General features: G+C 39.8%; 1 protein-coding gene across 1 annotated transcript in view; it reads right to left on the reverse strand.

Moving 5' to 3' along the window:
- The window catches only part of HECW2 (HECT, C2 and WW domain containing E3 ubiquitin protein ligase 2), a 168146-nt gene that overhangs the window by 105562 nt on the left and 44485 nt on the right, over window positions 1–18099 (reverse strand). Inside the window, exon 2 of the mRNA XM_040602976.1 lies at window positions 7850–8190. Coding sequence (XP_040458910.1) covers window positions 7850–8141 — 292 coding nt within the window. The 5' untranslated portion in view covers window positions 8142–8190. The remainder of the gene's footprint in view (window positions 1–7849; window positions 8191–18099) is intronic.

Raw genomic sequence — 18099 nt, forward strand, 5'->3', positions numbered from 1 at the left:
ATCTTGAAGGCAACTGCCTGCCTGTAAATCTACTAAAATCCAGAGATGCATCTAAGCTGAAAAATTTTTCAAATAGAATTGTCCCTGTCCCTGCAGGCTACCATCTGCTGCACTATGTCATGCATAAAACTCTATACAAATTAAACTACAGTGAATATAGAAATATGGGGTTTTTTTCTTTTTTATAAGGTCATTACTGGATATTTACCTCAGTGACAACGTATGTGCCTGCCATTGTGCTATAATGTTTTTCTATGCATATTTCATCTTACAAAGCCAAACCCATTTAGGCTTAACTGGCTTCATATGCAAGAAAGCGCTTCCACATTTGATGGCAGAGATAAAACATTGATTAAGTTCATGATCTTGGAAGGCACCGAATGCCTTCAATTCTTAGCCCTCTCCACAGATGACACCTAGTAGGTCCAAGGTTTCAGTTTTAATCTGTCAAAAATTATCCTCAAGTGCAACTGCACTCACATGAACCACATTTACAGCCATCAAATAAAGTTTAAATCCTCAAGAGAGGAAGCATTTCATGGAACATGACAGTTCATACCATATCAAATAACAAAAACTTCTAATGGCAACTGAATAGCAACGATCAGAGATTTTTTGTCAGGGAAAACCAGAAAGAGAATTTCTAAACACCCTTTCTGTAAGAAAACTAGGAAGCGGTGACCTGTATCCATCAAACCTTCTTCAATGTACAGTTAAAAGAGGGCTTGATGTTAGCAGGGACATGCAAGAAGAGATCAAGCTGAAAATGAATTCTTAAATACCCCCCTTAAGAATAAATATCCTCTGTCCATTTCCTTTTATGATCTTACTATGTACCTGCATAACTATTCAAGTTTTTTTTAATATATTCTACAAATTTTCAAAATAAGCTCCTTTCCATTCAATTAACACTCTACAGTACTTATCTTGCCTCTTCAAGGCAAAGTCACAAATCTTTGTTCTATCTTTTCCTCTTCTGCTTACTACAGTATACAGGAAAATGTATGGAAGTTGTAGGTTCATTTTTTGCATTACCGCACACTGAGATATAAAAGATTAATTTATTCCCAAGTCAGGCAGGAATTACAAGGGCAATGAATATACTAATTTTTATAAACTTTCAAGGACTACTGACATATTAGTGATGGGATGAGCAAGCAGGGGCTCAAAATACAACCAAAAGCTGAACAGTTTGACGTTAACTCTGAATGACAGCTGGACAAAGGAAACAGATCTCATGAAGCCAGAGTTTGACCAGACCTTGAAACAAAGATCTGAAGCACAGGATTTGCTTGCCTGGGAATTGGCTGCCCACCAGAGTTACAGTCCCGGACGCTGCTGGGCAGAGAAAGAAACACTTCCAATGCAGACGTCTCTAAGCTTGCTTTTTTCCCATGGAGTAAATGCCAGCTAAGCGCAGCCAGTTTACCTGCATTCTTGTAGCATCTTCACCTCACACCAGTACTTGTCTTATGCCAAACTGGCAAACTGTACAAGGGTTGGGTACTGCTCAGGCTTACCTGAAAATTTTTTTGTCCCAGAGGAGCTCTAAGATGGTCAGCTCTGGCCATTCTCTGCATTATTTTTTTTTTGTTCCTCAATTAGCGTAAGTTGCAAGATAGACCTTGATGAGATTTGCTAGGAAAGGCCTATCAAGATCCATATAGGCACCTTCCGTAACCTCCTTGATTATAAATTAAAAACCTGTGTATCCAATATCACGATATATTAAAAGGTTATATTAAATGTACCCACCAATGAAGTGTTAAGTTTCAGAGTCCTAGTATGCTTTTCTCATTTTTTCAAGTGCCACTGGTTTTAACTACACCAGTGATGTCCTTAACATACTATATTTAACACTCCGCTTCTAACACTTCTCCATTAATTCAGATTATTATAGTCACTGATAAATCTGTGCAGGTGAAGAAGCCAAGAACTTCATAAAAAATTTACAGGAGGAATTCTAACACTGTGCATAATGTAAAACTAATCCATAATCTATTACTTACATAGAACAAATGAATAGATGAATTAATGCAACTAATCCAGTTGTCAGTGATTTGGAGTAACTTTTTTTCCCAAATTATTCTGAAAACACTGTATGGAATGTTGACTGGATGACAGAAAACAGCTCAGCAAATGTCTATAAAAAACAAAATTAAAGCCAACGTCCCTCAAACAAATAAAACACCCAGGCTAACACAAGGCAGTTTTATGGTAAAAGGAAGTATAGCGAATTCAGAAGTGTACGTTGTTTTCCATTATCCAGAGTTTGTATTTGCCATCTTCTCATCTGCTGGAACAGCCACTGACACCAAAAAGGCAGGGTGAGGAAAACACAGCTTCCTATCCGAAGGATTATAAATGTTGTCATGCCAAAACCTCTTGCAGTGGAAAGATACTGACAACACATCTGAAAGTGCCCTCCCTGCAGCTACGTTTGTCTATTTTTCAGGTCAGGGGTATCTCAAAAGCTTAAGAAACACAATTAACTGAAAAGTTTGGATGTTCTGGCAACACTTTCTCTGTCACAGCTTGAACTTCTTCCAGACATAAATACCATCCTACAAGCTTTCAGGTTTTGTTTTTATTTCTTTATCAGGCAGGCAATTCTTTTCTTCTTAAAACAAGTATCATAATTGTATTTTAATGTAGTGAGTATATATAAGGTACCTGCTACATGCCATGAAAACACACAGAGAAAGCACCTTCTGTTCATGTCCTCTAATTTTTGCAGTAAAGAGAAAGTATTATGCTGTCCATTTACTGATTTTTTGAGTAAAATTCACTAGCTCACAACTGAGGAGGAGAAAGTACCAAATTCTGTGATGGTGAAAAAGTAACTTTACATGTGGGTCAGGATCTAGGAAGAAAGGGAAGAGTAAGACTGACATGCAGTACCTGGAGGAAAAGCTTCCGAAGACCCCTGGTTTATTACAGATCTATTTTTTTTCTTTTAAAACCACTGTAAGCCTCACCACGTATGATTTTGCGATACAATTCCCATATTAGACTGCCTTCACTTTTCATTATCCCACTCCAGAGGCAGCCTTTCCCTAAATATTACTAAATCACCAGCAAATGAAGTATTTCAAGACAGCTTTTTCCACACGGTTTTGCTTGTCACAAATATCAACATCAGACAGACACACACAGACTAGCGCCAGCCCCAGACGCAGGCCAAGATGAATTCACATTCTTTCCTGTATCCTACTTAATTGTCAACTATGAATTTTGCTTCGTGGTACATACTATTTAAGCATACATCTCCAGTGGGAGTTTCACTGATACCTCAACAAGCACAGGTATGGCTCTTACAGAGCTTCAGAAACATAGCTGGTCCTTTTGTTTATTTCTTTAAGAGAACAAAATCACCACAGTGCTTAGATGTTCAGACGATATCATTAAAAAAAAAAAAAATAAACAAAACCCAACAGCCCACAAATCAATCCCCAAGGGCTCATGACAAGCAGCACGCCAGCCTCCTGGAAGCCTAAACCAAAGACTCTCCGTGGAGCCAGCTGGGCAAAGACCAACTGTTCCGCACAGAAAGTCAAGCCCATGGTTTGCAGATTTTAACAGCAGCTAAAATGAGGAGGAACCACAAATTCATACTGTTAAGCCCAGGAACTAGTCAATAGATATTAACAGTACTGCTCAGATTTTACAAGTACAGAAAAGTACTCATATTGCTAAAAAAGGAAGGAAAAAAAAAAATCAAGCGAATAATCAGGCTTTTCTGGAAAATAATAAAATCATTACTTTGTATGTTATCCATAAAGGAAACCAGAGAAATCTTCTGGAAATAAAGTACCTTAACATTTTATAATCTCTCTGTCTAATGTAAGTCACTATTTTAAGTGTATTAAAGGCAGTTTACATGAAAGCTTTTTTATTTTTAATCGTGTCTGACCTGAAATAGAGAGGCTCCAAACCCCATTACCCTAGGCGGCTTAGCATAAACCTACATCCCAGCTATTCTGCCCTTTGTAACTTTGCATCTCTTTGTTTGTGTGGTTTGATTTTGGTTTTGTAATATTTTTGTGGATCCATGTTGTCAGTGTAACAAAAAGCCAAGCAGCCTATGAAAAGCAGCTGATGGAAATAAATATAATGACCTTTGATAGCCAGCACTTTAAATGTGCTAAGAATCTCTGGAATAAGGGCATGCGCCTCATAAATAGGACTCTGTAAATTAGAACAAAAATAGGCCAACCTGGGCAATTTGGCCATGGGAGCTGATCTATTTAAACCAAAAGTAGGGTTTGCTTCTCCCTCCTGACTTTTTATTCTTTATTTTGTACTTCCTGATTTCTTTAACTATAAGACTTCATGGCAACCCATAAAACTCATCACGTTTCAAGTTCCCTCAGCATCCCATGAGCAGTGGAGAGTCTACCTGCTCATCTTCTTACACAGTTCTAACTGCCCAAGAAAGTCTTGGTACTCTGCTGCCACAATAACACAACAGCAAGAAAACTGGGATGTCTCACAGTCCCTTCAAACTGAATATCCATTTCTTTTCTTTGATTCCAACTGGCTTCAGTATGTTGTGCAGTCTTACTCACTGTAGGACTTCCCGAGCATGACCACTCTTGCCATAGCAAGATTCAGATTCCTCTTTAACTAGTGGAAAAAAAAAATATGTAAAACTTTAATAGCTTAAATATTGCTTGGAAAAAAACATAAACAGAGCAAAAGCTACGTCAGTACTGCACAGGAAAACATGGGTCTAACAGGATGCACGTGTTTGTTAAATTCCATAGTCTTCTACCACTTGAAAAGATGAAGAAGGTTTTTAATCTGAATCCTAGTTTAGCTCTTTAACAAAAAAAAAAGTTAAAAAAATTGAGATAATTCCTCCCTTCCTTCCTTCTCCATTAGGATAGAAAGACTGAAAATTTACCTTTCCTCCCCAAAGTACAGGTACAATACTCACTAAAAAGCCCCATCTCCAAATTGCATCACACCTTGTCACTTTCAAGTGACAATCCTCAAACCTGGTCCTGAAGAAAAAAAATGAGAAGCCCATTCCAGGCAGAGCTTAAAAACTGAATTCAAAATGATAAACTTGTATTTCAGATTTGCCAATTTCACGTTTCATGCAACACTGCCCAATTTACCTAAAGAAGAGCTAAGACTCAGAAATAACGTTTTTCCCTTGCATGTAGTCTCACTGGGACACCTTTCTGTGCTTTTATAGATGCGTTATCTACATTCTCCACACATCTTGGCCCTGGAACTAGAAAGCTGCTTCAAGAAAACTTGATGGACAAGACTGTTCAAGAAGCGCTACTGACACTTTTTGAAGTTCAGATAGCACAAACCCAGAAATAGTCAGGAAAAAGGATGTTTGCCTTCACAGAATATGCTGCATCCCTCACATATACTTTTATTCTGGTAATCCTTAGGAATACATTGGAAAAGATGACATCCCTCTGTACAAAACAGTCCCTCCACAAGAAAACAGATCGCGTTTCAGCTGTACACAGTGATGAGACAAAGGAAGACATGAGTATGGTACTAAAGCCAGCAAACTCATCTGTGTATCAAAAACATTCTTTAAAATACAAAATTCTAGAAAAACTGAGCACAAATTTAGCTATGTAGAATGTTTCAGTTAGGTTCAACTTTGTGCATTTAAAAATGAAAGACAAAAAGTTACTGCAGAGGAGTATCTCAAGGGCATTACAGTCAATTAGTGTCTAATAAAATATGCAGCCTTTTCTACAAAGTATTCGTTCATTTATGACTTCCCCCCCCCCCCCTTTTTATTTTTATTTTTTAAAACAGAGGTCTAGTCTGGTAAAAAATTCACATGCACTTAAAATATAAGAATCAGTCCTTCAGAGTAAGATAACGCTGTGTTTCTCCCCTCAGGCTTTCCCATTTTAAAAAAGATTAACACCTATTTTCACAACCATTTAGCAGGGCAAACATTTCCCTGAAGTTGTACTGCAGTAGAGCAAGCTCCATCCACCGCTCCCTAGTGTAAAGCAAACATCTGCAAACCACCTAGTAGTAAAGGCAGTGATCCTGATTACTAACAGTGACCAACTGCACCAACTGACGTCCAGGTGAATGTGTAGAGCAGTTTGTAGCAAATCTCTTAAAAATAAAGAGATATAATAAGTGCGGTGGGATTCCTAGTAAGCCACTGCAGGTTTAGCCTTGCAGTAAAACCACACTTGGAACAGCACAAAACTAGTTTCTAATGACAGAAAACTAGGGAAAGCATGCTAAATAAATAAATGAATGAATGAAGAGACAAGATTGTTTCCAGTGTGTCATTTTCAACTCCTTTCATAATGGATATATTCTGTGAAATTAATTGGAAGTGAAAAGGTACCTGGATTGCTTCAGACCTTTGCCAGATCTCCCTGTACTACACCTGAGCTCAGAATGATGCTCATGTTTACAATTTCACCTCTTCGTTTACAGAATTAATAACTACTTTTGCCCCCTCAAAACACTGATCCAGTTTTCATGACAGATAATTGTACAACAAACATTAAAAAAAAAAAAACAAAAAACAAACAACAAAAAAACCACACAACAACAACCCAGGACTGTGCTTTTTTAAGTAAGACAAAAATATTTGCCTTTTTCTGTTCCTAGCTCCTTGAAAAATGATGCTTTACTAGAAGACGTGGGGGAACACTGGAGGTATAGCAGCAGGCTGGCACAGCCCCGGTACCATCTTGTGTTAGTAAGCACACACAATTTCTGCCACCTTCCAGAGGCAGTGTCAGAGGAGGGCAACTCTGTCAAGTGAAATGGTTTTCGTTTTAAAGAGCGAGCAGGATGGATAACCTCAAGCAACCACGTTGAATATTAATAAGGTGTTTCAGAATGGGACTTTTATTTTTAAATATACTCACCCACAAATATCCCTCTCCAGAAAAAAATAAGAAGTGAACGTCCTCAGCTTTCAAAGTAGTAAGTGGCAACTGGACGTACTTCACAGCAATTATTACCAAGGACTGAAAATCCTGGATTATACCCTGTGCAGTTTAACTTACCTTAGCTATGTCTGTAAGAGTTATGCAAAAAAAGTTTTTAGATCATACTCTTACAATTTTTTTTAATCTTTATTTTTAAAACATGCTAGATACTTGAAAGAGTGTATCAAAAAGCCTAAATTAAGATAGACAAGCACGCCTATCAGGCTGAATATATCCTTACCTCTCTGTTGTAAAAAAATGTGCAATTCACTGAGCATGCAGATCGTTGAGAATGATGAAACCACAAGCCTTTAAGCCAAGACTCTGCTCAGATCTATTTTAAATCAGTAACAAAACTCTCACCAGCACTCACAGATTTTAAGTGGCAGTGGAAAGAAAAGCTCAATGTGAATGAGTTCTTGGACCTTTCATCATTTAACAAGAAAACAAGAAACCAAACGTACTCAAACTCAAACACTCTGTTATTACACAGTAGCATGATGGGGGCGGGGGGGGGGTGGGGGGGTGTTTAGGCCCAAGGAGGCATAAATTTGGCTGTTCCTTATAGGAAGAATACAGTACTCCAAATTTTCCAGTCTGTAAGGCAAGCCACCAGAGGAAAGGTGAAAACAAGAAACTGTACGCACACTTGTTTAAGAAGAATGCATTTCATCTTCTAGCAGGTTACTGTGGAATCAGATCTACATTAATCAGAATCATGTTTTTACATAGTTCACTGCACTAAGAAAAGCAAAGAGAAACCCAAGATAATTTTCTGCAGTCTTACCTCAACTTTATCTTCAAATTAATTATGCAGTGTGCCACAACACGCATCAAGAAATTAAATACGAAGCGGCAAAATAGCAAGAAACACAAAGAAGTATTACAACATGGTTCTGACTTACCTATGTGATAAAGTCCTATCCAGTCAGTTGGGTCTACTTCTTCCTTAATATCCCAGAAAATTATGAGGTTCTGAGATTGCCCCAAGGTGTATTCGTACATACTGGCTGTCAAACTTGACCTGCTATCCGAGGTCACTAAATCAGTGTCACTGTTGGCACGCTGCAAGTTCATGTTCTCAGCCATGGTGCCCTGAGATGCCAAACTATGCAGATTCTCTGGGCTCAGAGTATACCGCAGCTGGGGGTTGCGACGTCGCACAAAAAGCAGATGTTCTCGGGCTGAACTGGCCATCTCTTCTCCACCTTTGTCAATTTACGTGAAAAAGTTGTTGTTCAGAGATCTATCACGAAGAAGAAAAAAAAAAAAAAGTGTTAAAGTGAGACAGCAGGTTACTCAGTCAAATGGACTGGCACTAGCGCAACAACGTTCCTCCAGAAGCCTAAAAGGGACAGAGTCTAGTATTTTACTTTGTTGCCCTACTACTGCAGCCACCTCAGTGTTTGTACACATACATTAAAAAAAAGTACTAATCACTTGCCACAAAATTCAGTTTAACGACACACCACGAAACAAAATTTCTAAGCGAGAAAGCGACAAAAAGCAAAATATCCAAGACCACCTATCAAGCAAGAACAGTGACAGTAACAAAGCTAATTTAAGTCTGGCCGTAGCCTAAAGAGCAAAGAGATAATGAATTCGTCTTCCACCAAAGAAATCAGAGCAGCATATGATCTACTTTCACTTACATATGTTAGTCTGCAACAATACTCTCCATGCACTGTTATGTTCAGAATTGGTAAAGTGTTGAAGATATTAATAAGGTTGGACATATTTCAGTAGAAATACGGTATCACAGATTTATGCTACTGTAAAATAATTTTGTAAGGATTTTATTTTTTAAGGTACATAGCATAGCTTCTGAGATCCTCTATACCATACAAAAATACATCGGACCATTGACTGGGGTACTTCAGATCTATATTCAATTAGCCCATGTCAGTTTATCTGTGCAGTCAGATTTTGTTGTTCTTTTCCATACATCAGAAAACAGAGGCCTTACAAATTCAACAGCCTTCCTCTACCCCTGAGGAGACACTAGGTGACCTTCACTGAAATGGTCACGTCAACAGCATCACACCGTACCTTCAGAAACAGAACTTGCATCTCATTATGCATAGCACTAAAAGCGTCACCATTTGAAAATAAGCCCTCACATTACTCACAACTTGAGATAAATCATCAGAAAGGAAAGACAAGAATAGCAAAATATTGAAACAGAGGGAACAGCTTATAGGAAGATAGAATCGGCAATGGGGAACCCTCTTGCCATAGGAGGAGTGTGAAAACTTCCTTATCTAAGCCACCTGACTTTGACCAAAGCTGTCTGCCTTTTTCAAAAGCTGTAGTTTATATCAAGTCATTGTTTCTTAATTTTACAGAGGCAATAAAACAGTCCTCATCTGGCAGAACCATCTGCCTTCAGAAGAAACAGAATTTCATGGTAATGTCTTTTTCAGTCAAAATTGTGGAAGTGGTCTTCAGTAAGATACTCACCTGGAATAAAACCCCTGTATTTCCTGCAAAGTAACCCAAACCAAAGCTGTTGTTCTGCCCAGGAGTAACTCCAGAGCTCATTGCGAAGAAATTGTGTCCTTACACTCTTCATACAGTTTGAAAATCATAGTTCAACGTTTCTGACCAGACTGCAGCTTAACCAGTGACAACATCAATTATCCCAGTATAATACCTGTGAGGTATGTATACTGCAGGAAAGATTTCCTTATTTTTATACATACAAATAACCACACATAAGAAAAATGTGTGCATGTACACATATATAAAAACAAATAAAGGCACCTGTGTATTATTCTCAGGCTTTCTTCTTGCTGTCAAAGACTGCAGCTATCATACACAGATATATTTATTCTCTTAAGATAACACAAGCACTGTCAGGCAGTGTTGAAGTGTTCCTTGTTTCCAGCAAGGAAGCCTGTAATACAGAATTAGGCAGAACCCATAAGAAGTGAATGGACTGGTTGTGGGTATGGCCACTTCCATAGCACTGTGATTAGACCTACGGTACACGACCGCCATCAATCAAGTGTCTGATGACCAGTTTATTAAACAGAAACCTCAGCCTTTAAAGGTCAAAAGACACAGCCTCTAAAGGTCAAAAAACACATAATTGTTAAAAAGAAAATCAAGGAGAGCTCTTGGAGGTCCCAAGATTGTGTTTAAGAAACACTTGTTGGTTTGTGTTTTTTTTTTAAAAAGGGCATTTTCCTATTTTGAGGGTTTTCTTTTCCTGTTAATTCCTCTTCACCCACATGATGAACCTTCAAAAACTGCTTCTTACTTTCACTTCTATTTCCTATCATTTATCTTCAATTTTCTTTTGAATAACATTTCAGTCTACGCACCCTTCCAGTATATCACAAATTCTTCTGCTGTTTTTCAGCTTTTCATAAATTGGAAAGGTTTTGAAATATTAATAACTAATAAAGGGCAAAAATAAAATTCAACTCAGTTGTATGCAATTCATCACACACTGTACATGGCTCAGCATCAAATATTGCAGAAAAGGAAAGAAACAAAAATTCAGTTCAATAGTTCTGCATATATAGAAGTGACATGGAGATTACCATATTTACATCAAGAAGTATGCAACACAGTCTTTCCTGACATGAACAATGTTTTGGCTAAATACAAAATGCATTTTATTTTTGATGCTAGACGTCAGCAGCATTCACTAACTCCTGCGCACCCCGTCTCTGACACCAGTGTCAGTGATGAAAAGGAAACTTCAGTATAAAAGGCCTTCTTAAATTAGAGCCAGGGAAGTTAGCTACCTTGTTTCTTTATGCTGGGTATTGTTTGCTAGATCTGAAAATCCTAGATGACTTTGAGACCAGAAGGGTAAGTAAGAAATAGCTACCAACTTCCCCACATGGCCGTGAAACACACAGGGATCAGCTCCCCACCCTTTTTATTTTGTCCCTCTTCTTTTTTATTTGTGATCTAGGCAACAGCACATGCTAACAGTTAGGTCTTAAATGTCACAGCGAAAGAGTCCCTCTGCACCAGGAGATGTGGTGAGATTCATTAATTAACGCTGTCAGTCACGTCGTTTTCTTCTGTCCCACAACTAGAGATTTATGCAATTTTGAACTACTGCATACAGTGGGTTTATGGCTGTAAAATCACTGCAAACTAAGGGTCATGCAGGAGGATTGCAAGTTAAAGACAAAATTTTAATAGGATGGATGAAAAAATTTCCCTCAGTTGCAGAGCAGTACACTGTACCTGGGGCAGCACGGGCATTTGTTGGAACATATTGAAAATTCATATGTGGCAGATGGACAAACTCATCCATGTTTAAGGACACATGAGAACTAACTTGTACTAGCTAGGACCATCCCACTGTTTGAGAGATGAGAACAGCCTGAGAAAAACACTAGCTCCTTTGCCACAGTCCATTCTCTTAACTCCTAATTGTTACCACTCTGGTGAATCACGGCCATCGTTGCAGTTTGGGAAGTAAAGTAAACCACAAACCTAAATGCTGGGTAACTTCTCTGATCCTACTCATGAATTCAAGTGTCTTGAGGTCATGATGTCAACTACGATCCCAACAAATCATATAAAGCAATCCAAACCAATTTGCAACCAACATGTTAAACTCACAAGTAAATTAACTCCTATTATGGAAAAAATGCCTCCAAAAACCTGGGACTCGTAAGTTTTTAGAATATTTTCTAAATTCTGTGAAATAGGTTGCGAAGGCCCTAATGTCAGACAGCACCCTGCTACACAGCATCTCACAGTAAGCTGTGAGGGTAATTAAGGAGATCTTTAAAGAGAGAAATAGGATACTCTTTGTTGTAAGAGGGGAAAAGGTGACTGCCATAAAACCCAAACCGTAAAGAGTGATGGAAGACAAAAAAAGAGCGACTACTTTACTTATATTCAGTCTGAAGATGGGATGAAAGCTTCACACAGTGTCTTCCTGCCTACGAAAAGAATCGCTTATCTGACACTTGGTTAACAATTCCTGATGTCTGTCACGAATAACATAACTAGCAGTACACTAACACATACATCCTACCAGAGACTGAAAATAAGAATTATCCTCCCACCTTCAATTCCTGCTAAATAGCACTGAAACAGCATTTGCATCCAGACTATGCTGTAAAGACAAAGCCTGCAATTAGCTGCATGCACCTGCCCTGCCATGGTTTGGCTGATCAGGCTTAATGTGATCACAGCAGCAATTTCACCAAGTATCCAACCAAGCTGGCGAGGCATATTGTTTCATGAAGGCTATCTGAAATACGGAAACCGAATCAAAGGCACAGGGAAAATATAGGCATTTGAGAAATTAGCAGATACTAGCTTTAGCAAAGTGCTTCAGTTGAAAAGTGAAACCTGTACCAGAGTTGCTTTTCTGTATCACAGCATTTTCTTCGGTACTTGACAAGAAGCTTTGAGAGAAATAGGACTGATTTCCTTGCAATCTCTAAGCGGCACAAGTTCAGGATTATTTCTGTCTAAATATACTCCTCAATTACTCATCATAGAGGGACCAGAATTCAGAAAAAGTTCCACTTGATATACAAAACACAGACAGGAAAAATCCCCTTGCCCAACCTTCTTTACTAAAGGAGATTGAAAAACGTCAAACCATTTCTGACATGCAGCAAACATTCAATAGTCTGAAAAACACACTAGCGTACTGGATGTACATACACGTGTGAAAAATATATGAAAGTCTGGGAGTTCCAGCACAGGAATAATCAAAACAATCCCACCCCACCATGCAAAACAAACCAGAGTTCACACGCTGCCCTGTTTATGTTACTCATAACAGTGAATCATTTCTTGTTTATGTAGTGATCTTTTACACGGCTTACAGGTCTTGTGAACAGCCTCTTCCCATAACATTTACTGCAAACCAACTCCACAGGGCTGGCCCTGAGAGCACGACAGGTCAGCCACCAGGCAAGATTAGTGCCCTAAGTGGGTGGCTGAGCGTGCTGCTGGGGAAGCAACAATTAACACATTTCACCGGGGAACTGGCTCCACGTCACCGCACTGCAACATCGCGTCACCCGCAAGAGAGGCAAGGCGAGGAGGTGGGCAGCCTGGCAGCCTCCGGCCAAGGCTCGGCAGGGAGAGCCCTCAGGGACCACCCTGCACCTGAGCATCACTCTCGCTATACATCAGATGGGCAGGAAGAACTGTCCAGCCCAACTGGCTCCCAAATTTCCCCTCCGTTCATAGAATCATTTACAGTGAAAAAGACCTTTAAGGTCATTGAATCCAACCGTTACCCCAGCACTGCCCAGCCTACCACTCAACCATGTCCCCAAGTACCACATCTACGTGTCTTTTAAGTACCTCCAGGGATGGTGACTCCGCCACCTCCCTGGGCAGCCTGTTCCAGTGCTTGACCACCCTTCCATGAAGGCAATGTTTCCCAATATCCAATCTAAACCTCGCCTGGCACAACCTGAGGCCGCTTCCTCTTGTCCTATCGCTTGTTACTTGGGAGAAGAGACCGATACCCACCTGGCTACAGCCTCCTGTCAAGGCAGCCGTAGAGAGCGAGAAGGTCCCCCCTGAGCCTCCTCCTCTCCCGGTTGAACCCCCAGCTCCCTCAGGCGCTCCTCACAGGATTTGTGCTTGCTCTAGACTGTTCGCCACTTCTGTTGCTCTTTGGTCACATTCAGATGATGCTCAGTATCACTCTCAAATGCCGCTTGCATGCAGTACAAAGATTGATATATGCTACAGTAAAAGGCTCAAACCGACCAGCTCTGGGCTTTACGTGGATGAGAAACCAAAATTTTTCTTGCACAAATTCAGAATTCGGCGATTTTTCTCCCCACAGAACTTTCTGTGAATTTTCTGGGAGAAGGGATGACTACAGTTCATTTGCAGCTAGCCATACACTGGCTTCAAACTTGCCAGAAACTCTGGCAAAAGCAGAAGTCAGAATTCACTGTCAGCTGCAAAACCTACGAAGCTGGGTGGTGGTTAATCGTACGGTTAACTCCTATGCCTAACAAGTCTGCACTTATCTCAGTACTAAAGAGCTTTCAAGCTCCTTTACAGCTGCTGCATACTTCTGCCAGCAGGACAGAGGGGGCCATCCCAGTAAAATTCAGCTACTTGGCAAGTTCATCAGTGATTCTGCCCAGGACAAAGAGATGAACCCGATATTTCTTTAACTTTCCTTCCAGGACTACACTCCAGTATTTCTACAGTTATCTGGAGACACAGATTTTGTCAATAAAGGATAAAAATAAAATCAGATAAAGCTGACACGAAGCATCCTTTCCTGTACCAGCAGAAATAAAAGAAAAGCTCCATCTTTTTGCCCAGACATCCTTTTCTTATTATTCCTCCTGGAAGATTTCCAACAATTTCTACTCATCACGTTTCCTGCAACTGACATAATGGGATTTCTCTCCGAAGGTATTTTACCATCTGATTATTAGGATTTTTCTAAGTTAACTAACTTTTCTATCAGATTCGAATTAAGCTAACACATTTGGATGCTTCCTATTCAGCCACCCAGATAAAGCTGAACATAAAAGCTGTCACAGTATTCAAGAGCCAGAAAAATCAGCTGTTTGGGATCTCCGTTTTCTCCACTGTCTACCAAGCAGAGGGTAATAAGGCCTCTTCACTTACATGACCATGGCTATCCTAAGTCTTTAGGATGATTTAGCATAAGAATTAATCAACTTGTATCGTGTAGTATAAATCTAGTATTTTTCTAGTAGATCACAAAGTTCAGTACTTCAAAAATGTAACAACCATTATACTATGTAACTGCACAGTTCTGAGCATCAGCATCGGGCAGAAAACTGCTGAGAGCTAAAACATAATCATAACTGTTCGATATTGCTACCTAGAGTGCCTTAGTGCTCATTGGGTCTGCACGTTGTAAATAATAAATCATGTAAGTAAATGATATAAACAAGTCCCGTGATGGTATATTAGAGGAAAAAAGCGACTATTCTAAACCTAGGGAATTCATGATTGAATTAAAAGCAACGAAGAGATGTCGAACTTGGAAAACCACATCATTACATGTCTGACACCATTTTTCTTTTTAATTACAAAGATATTGAGGATATCTCAGAGAGATTAAAAGAGGAAGATGTCTCTTTTTCTCACAGTTCTTCTAATCTGCACATTTGACAGCAAATTTGTATTCACGGCTTTTCCCTGAATAGCCAGTTCTGTATATTCCTTTCATTAGGGTTGCTCTTGAGAAGATATTTGAGGTGATAGAAAACTACCATCATAACTGACGCAGGACTTAGATATAGTTTAAGTACTTAAATGTTCTTTAGTTTCTTTATTTCTAAATGGAGTAAAAGTCAAATGTACTTTAATTCAAGTTAATTGAATAGTAACTGTCTTGATATATAAATTGTTCCACCCAGAAGTGCAAAGAAACAAGTTGAATTCAGAAACACTTTATTTTTCTGCTGATCTGCCTACTTTCTCCTTTAACAAAGCCCCCTAGACTTTTGTAATAGGACAATTACTGGATGCTCTTAAAAGCAGTTTAGACTGAAGCAATGATGACGAAAGAATTTAATAAACTTGCTAGTTTCCAGAAACAAACTTACATGCACAGAATTGTTTAACCAGATTTCCTTTTTAATCAGGAAGATTTCCGAGAAAGTCAACTGAAGCATCATGAAAGATAAAGCATTTTGTAAATCCTCTCCTTAGAGAAACGTCCTACACTGGGCAGGCAGCTGTGCAAGGTAGCTGGCCTCCTCCTTGAATAGTCAGAGACTCCTCCAAAGAGCAACCCAGAGTACCAAAATCGCTCCCTCTCTTGATCTGTGCAGAAAGTTGGAGTAACCCGAGACAGAGCAAAAGAGGACAGAATTTTTGTCTAGATGCCCTTCTCCTTTGTTGCCCTGCTCTGAGCCATGCCCAAACCACCGGCAAAACAAGAAAAAAAGTAAACTGTGCAGAGAATACTCTGCCTTTGGCATGCTACCTCATCCTCTGAACTCATTGCTGGGAAATCACAACTGGCACCAGAATTTATTTCTGGAAACTGTTTTCAGATGTTTTAAGGTAAAGCTAAAAATGACTGTGTTGCCATACAGGATAAGGAGGGTAAAAAAGAAAGAAAGTGCCCATGAATATTCTCATCTCCTGTGGACTCAAATCTGGTGATTCAGCTCAGATGTTAAACATCAGCTCAGATTACAAAATCGCCATATAATTTAGACTGGCTGAAAAATCTTCCCCAAGGCAAAAAGCATATAGTTCAGCATAAATATATATTTTTAAAAAACAGTCTGCGCAACCCATTATTTGGCCAGAGAATAGCTCATTCAGAGTGTAGCAGAACATCTATTTTAGACCCTTTCAATGTATTTTGTACAGTCCTTTTGTAAAGTCAGTCCTATACACTTTTGTATCTAACTAGCTAGAAACAAACATCTCTCATATTACTTCAGCTGCTTGAGCAAGGCTTACATCTTCTGTCCCGTCAACTGTGACTCTCTTACATCAGGCAGAAGTTCCTGCTCAAGCCTATTATGAAGACCAGCACTCTGAAGGGTTCTGTGTTATTTTTGTAGCCCATCAGGCACGGCTGTGCTTTCAGTACAATTTATATTAATTCTCACGCAAAAGCACCAGCATGGAGCTATCTGATACATGGAAGATCTGGCCACTGGTCAAAAGAGTAAAGGGTCATAAATACATATCCAGTGTACATACTCATCAGTGCAGACCAGTGTCTTGTCTCCCAGCAATGCTACACCCACAGCTAAGCTGGAGTAAGCAAGCCCTAAAACATTTCAGCCAGGCGACCTGCCGTGTTCAGCACCAAAAGCTTGTACAACCTGTCTGAATTTGCACTGAAGGAGGGTTCATACAATCCCTTCTGCTGCAACTGCCAGGCTGCAAGGTCCAGCTGGCATGTAGATGTATCTTGGTATTGCTCTGGAGATGTACAAGAGGTCCATGGCCTAAAACTCATTCCCATCTTTCACCAGAAGTAGTAACATAAGAACTGCGTATAAATTTAAGTTAAATGTATCAGATACACCTCTAGACCAGGGGTCCTCAGACTTTTTATCCAGGGGGCTGGCGCGGATGCAGTGGCAGGCAGTCATCTGCAGCTGCTTGGTTTCCCCCCACAACCCCCAGCGGGGGGGGGGGCAGGGGTTTCTGTAAATACGGGGGGCCGGATTGAGGACCCTGGGGGGCCGTATCCAGCCCGCGGGCTGTAGTTTGAGGACCTCTGCTCTAGACTATTCACATGAAGAGACAAAACCTGACTGGAAATTTTAGCACAACTTCATAGCCAAGAGGCTATGCTCCGCATGTATTGCAAGCCCCTCAACCTCCTCCTGGAGCAGCAACTGCTTTAACAAAGTTCATTTATTTCAGTAAACTTACCTGTAGCACCGCCCCTCAAAACGCTGAGTTCACAAAGGAGGCAGAGCCTGGAGGTACAGACATGTAGTCATTAAACCCAGCTTATCATAAAAATATGGCCTTGGCTAATTCACGATACCATATTACTCTGTATGCAATTTTAAAACCAGAATCCCCACTGCCAGAGGTTTGATCTTCAGTGTCCGTGACTGATGTGCCTGCTGCCAGTTGCTGTTGGTTGGTTGTCCTGAAGAACTTCCCTTGAAGTACTGAGGCAGTTGCTCTCAGTTTAGCCAGGTCACACAATCGATCTAAAATACAGTCCTCTTCAAATGTCTATACTAGAAAGACAGAATACAACCTCTGCAAGAAGCTACTTCGTCACAGGATGGGAAAATGCACGTTCAGTTGTAATATATGCTCACACTTACACACGCGAAAGCCTGCAAGAACACACTAATGACAAGAAAAACAGGTAGCCAATTTAACTCTCTTGAACGAAACTCCTTTGTATCTTTAGAACTTCTAGGATAGGAGCACCACCAACCCAGAGTTCCCCAATTACACATCAAGTCGGGTTTTTTTCACAACAAGGGACAGTAAAGACCAAAATACAGAACTTTTACAGAAAATAACAATTTCGCATTTGTCTGTCCAGGAAAGTAAGCAAACACATAACCAGGAAAAAAAAAAAAAGAGTACAATCCCCAAAAGCCTGACAAACAGCAAAGACAAGATGTATTCTTCTGAAAAAAAAAAAGAAAGGAAAACTGCCAGGCCAAAAAAGCCACAATTCAAAAAGCCATTTATAAAATAACGCACT

This window comes from Falco naumanni, chromosome 8 (assembly GCF_017639655.2).
Source record: "Falco naumanni isolate bFalNau1 chromosome 8, bFalNau1.pat, whole genome shotgun sequence".
NCBI lineage: Eukaryota > Metazoa > Chordata > Aves > Falconiformes > Falconidae > Falco > Falco naumanni.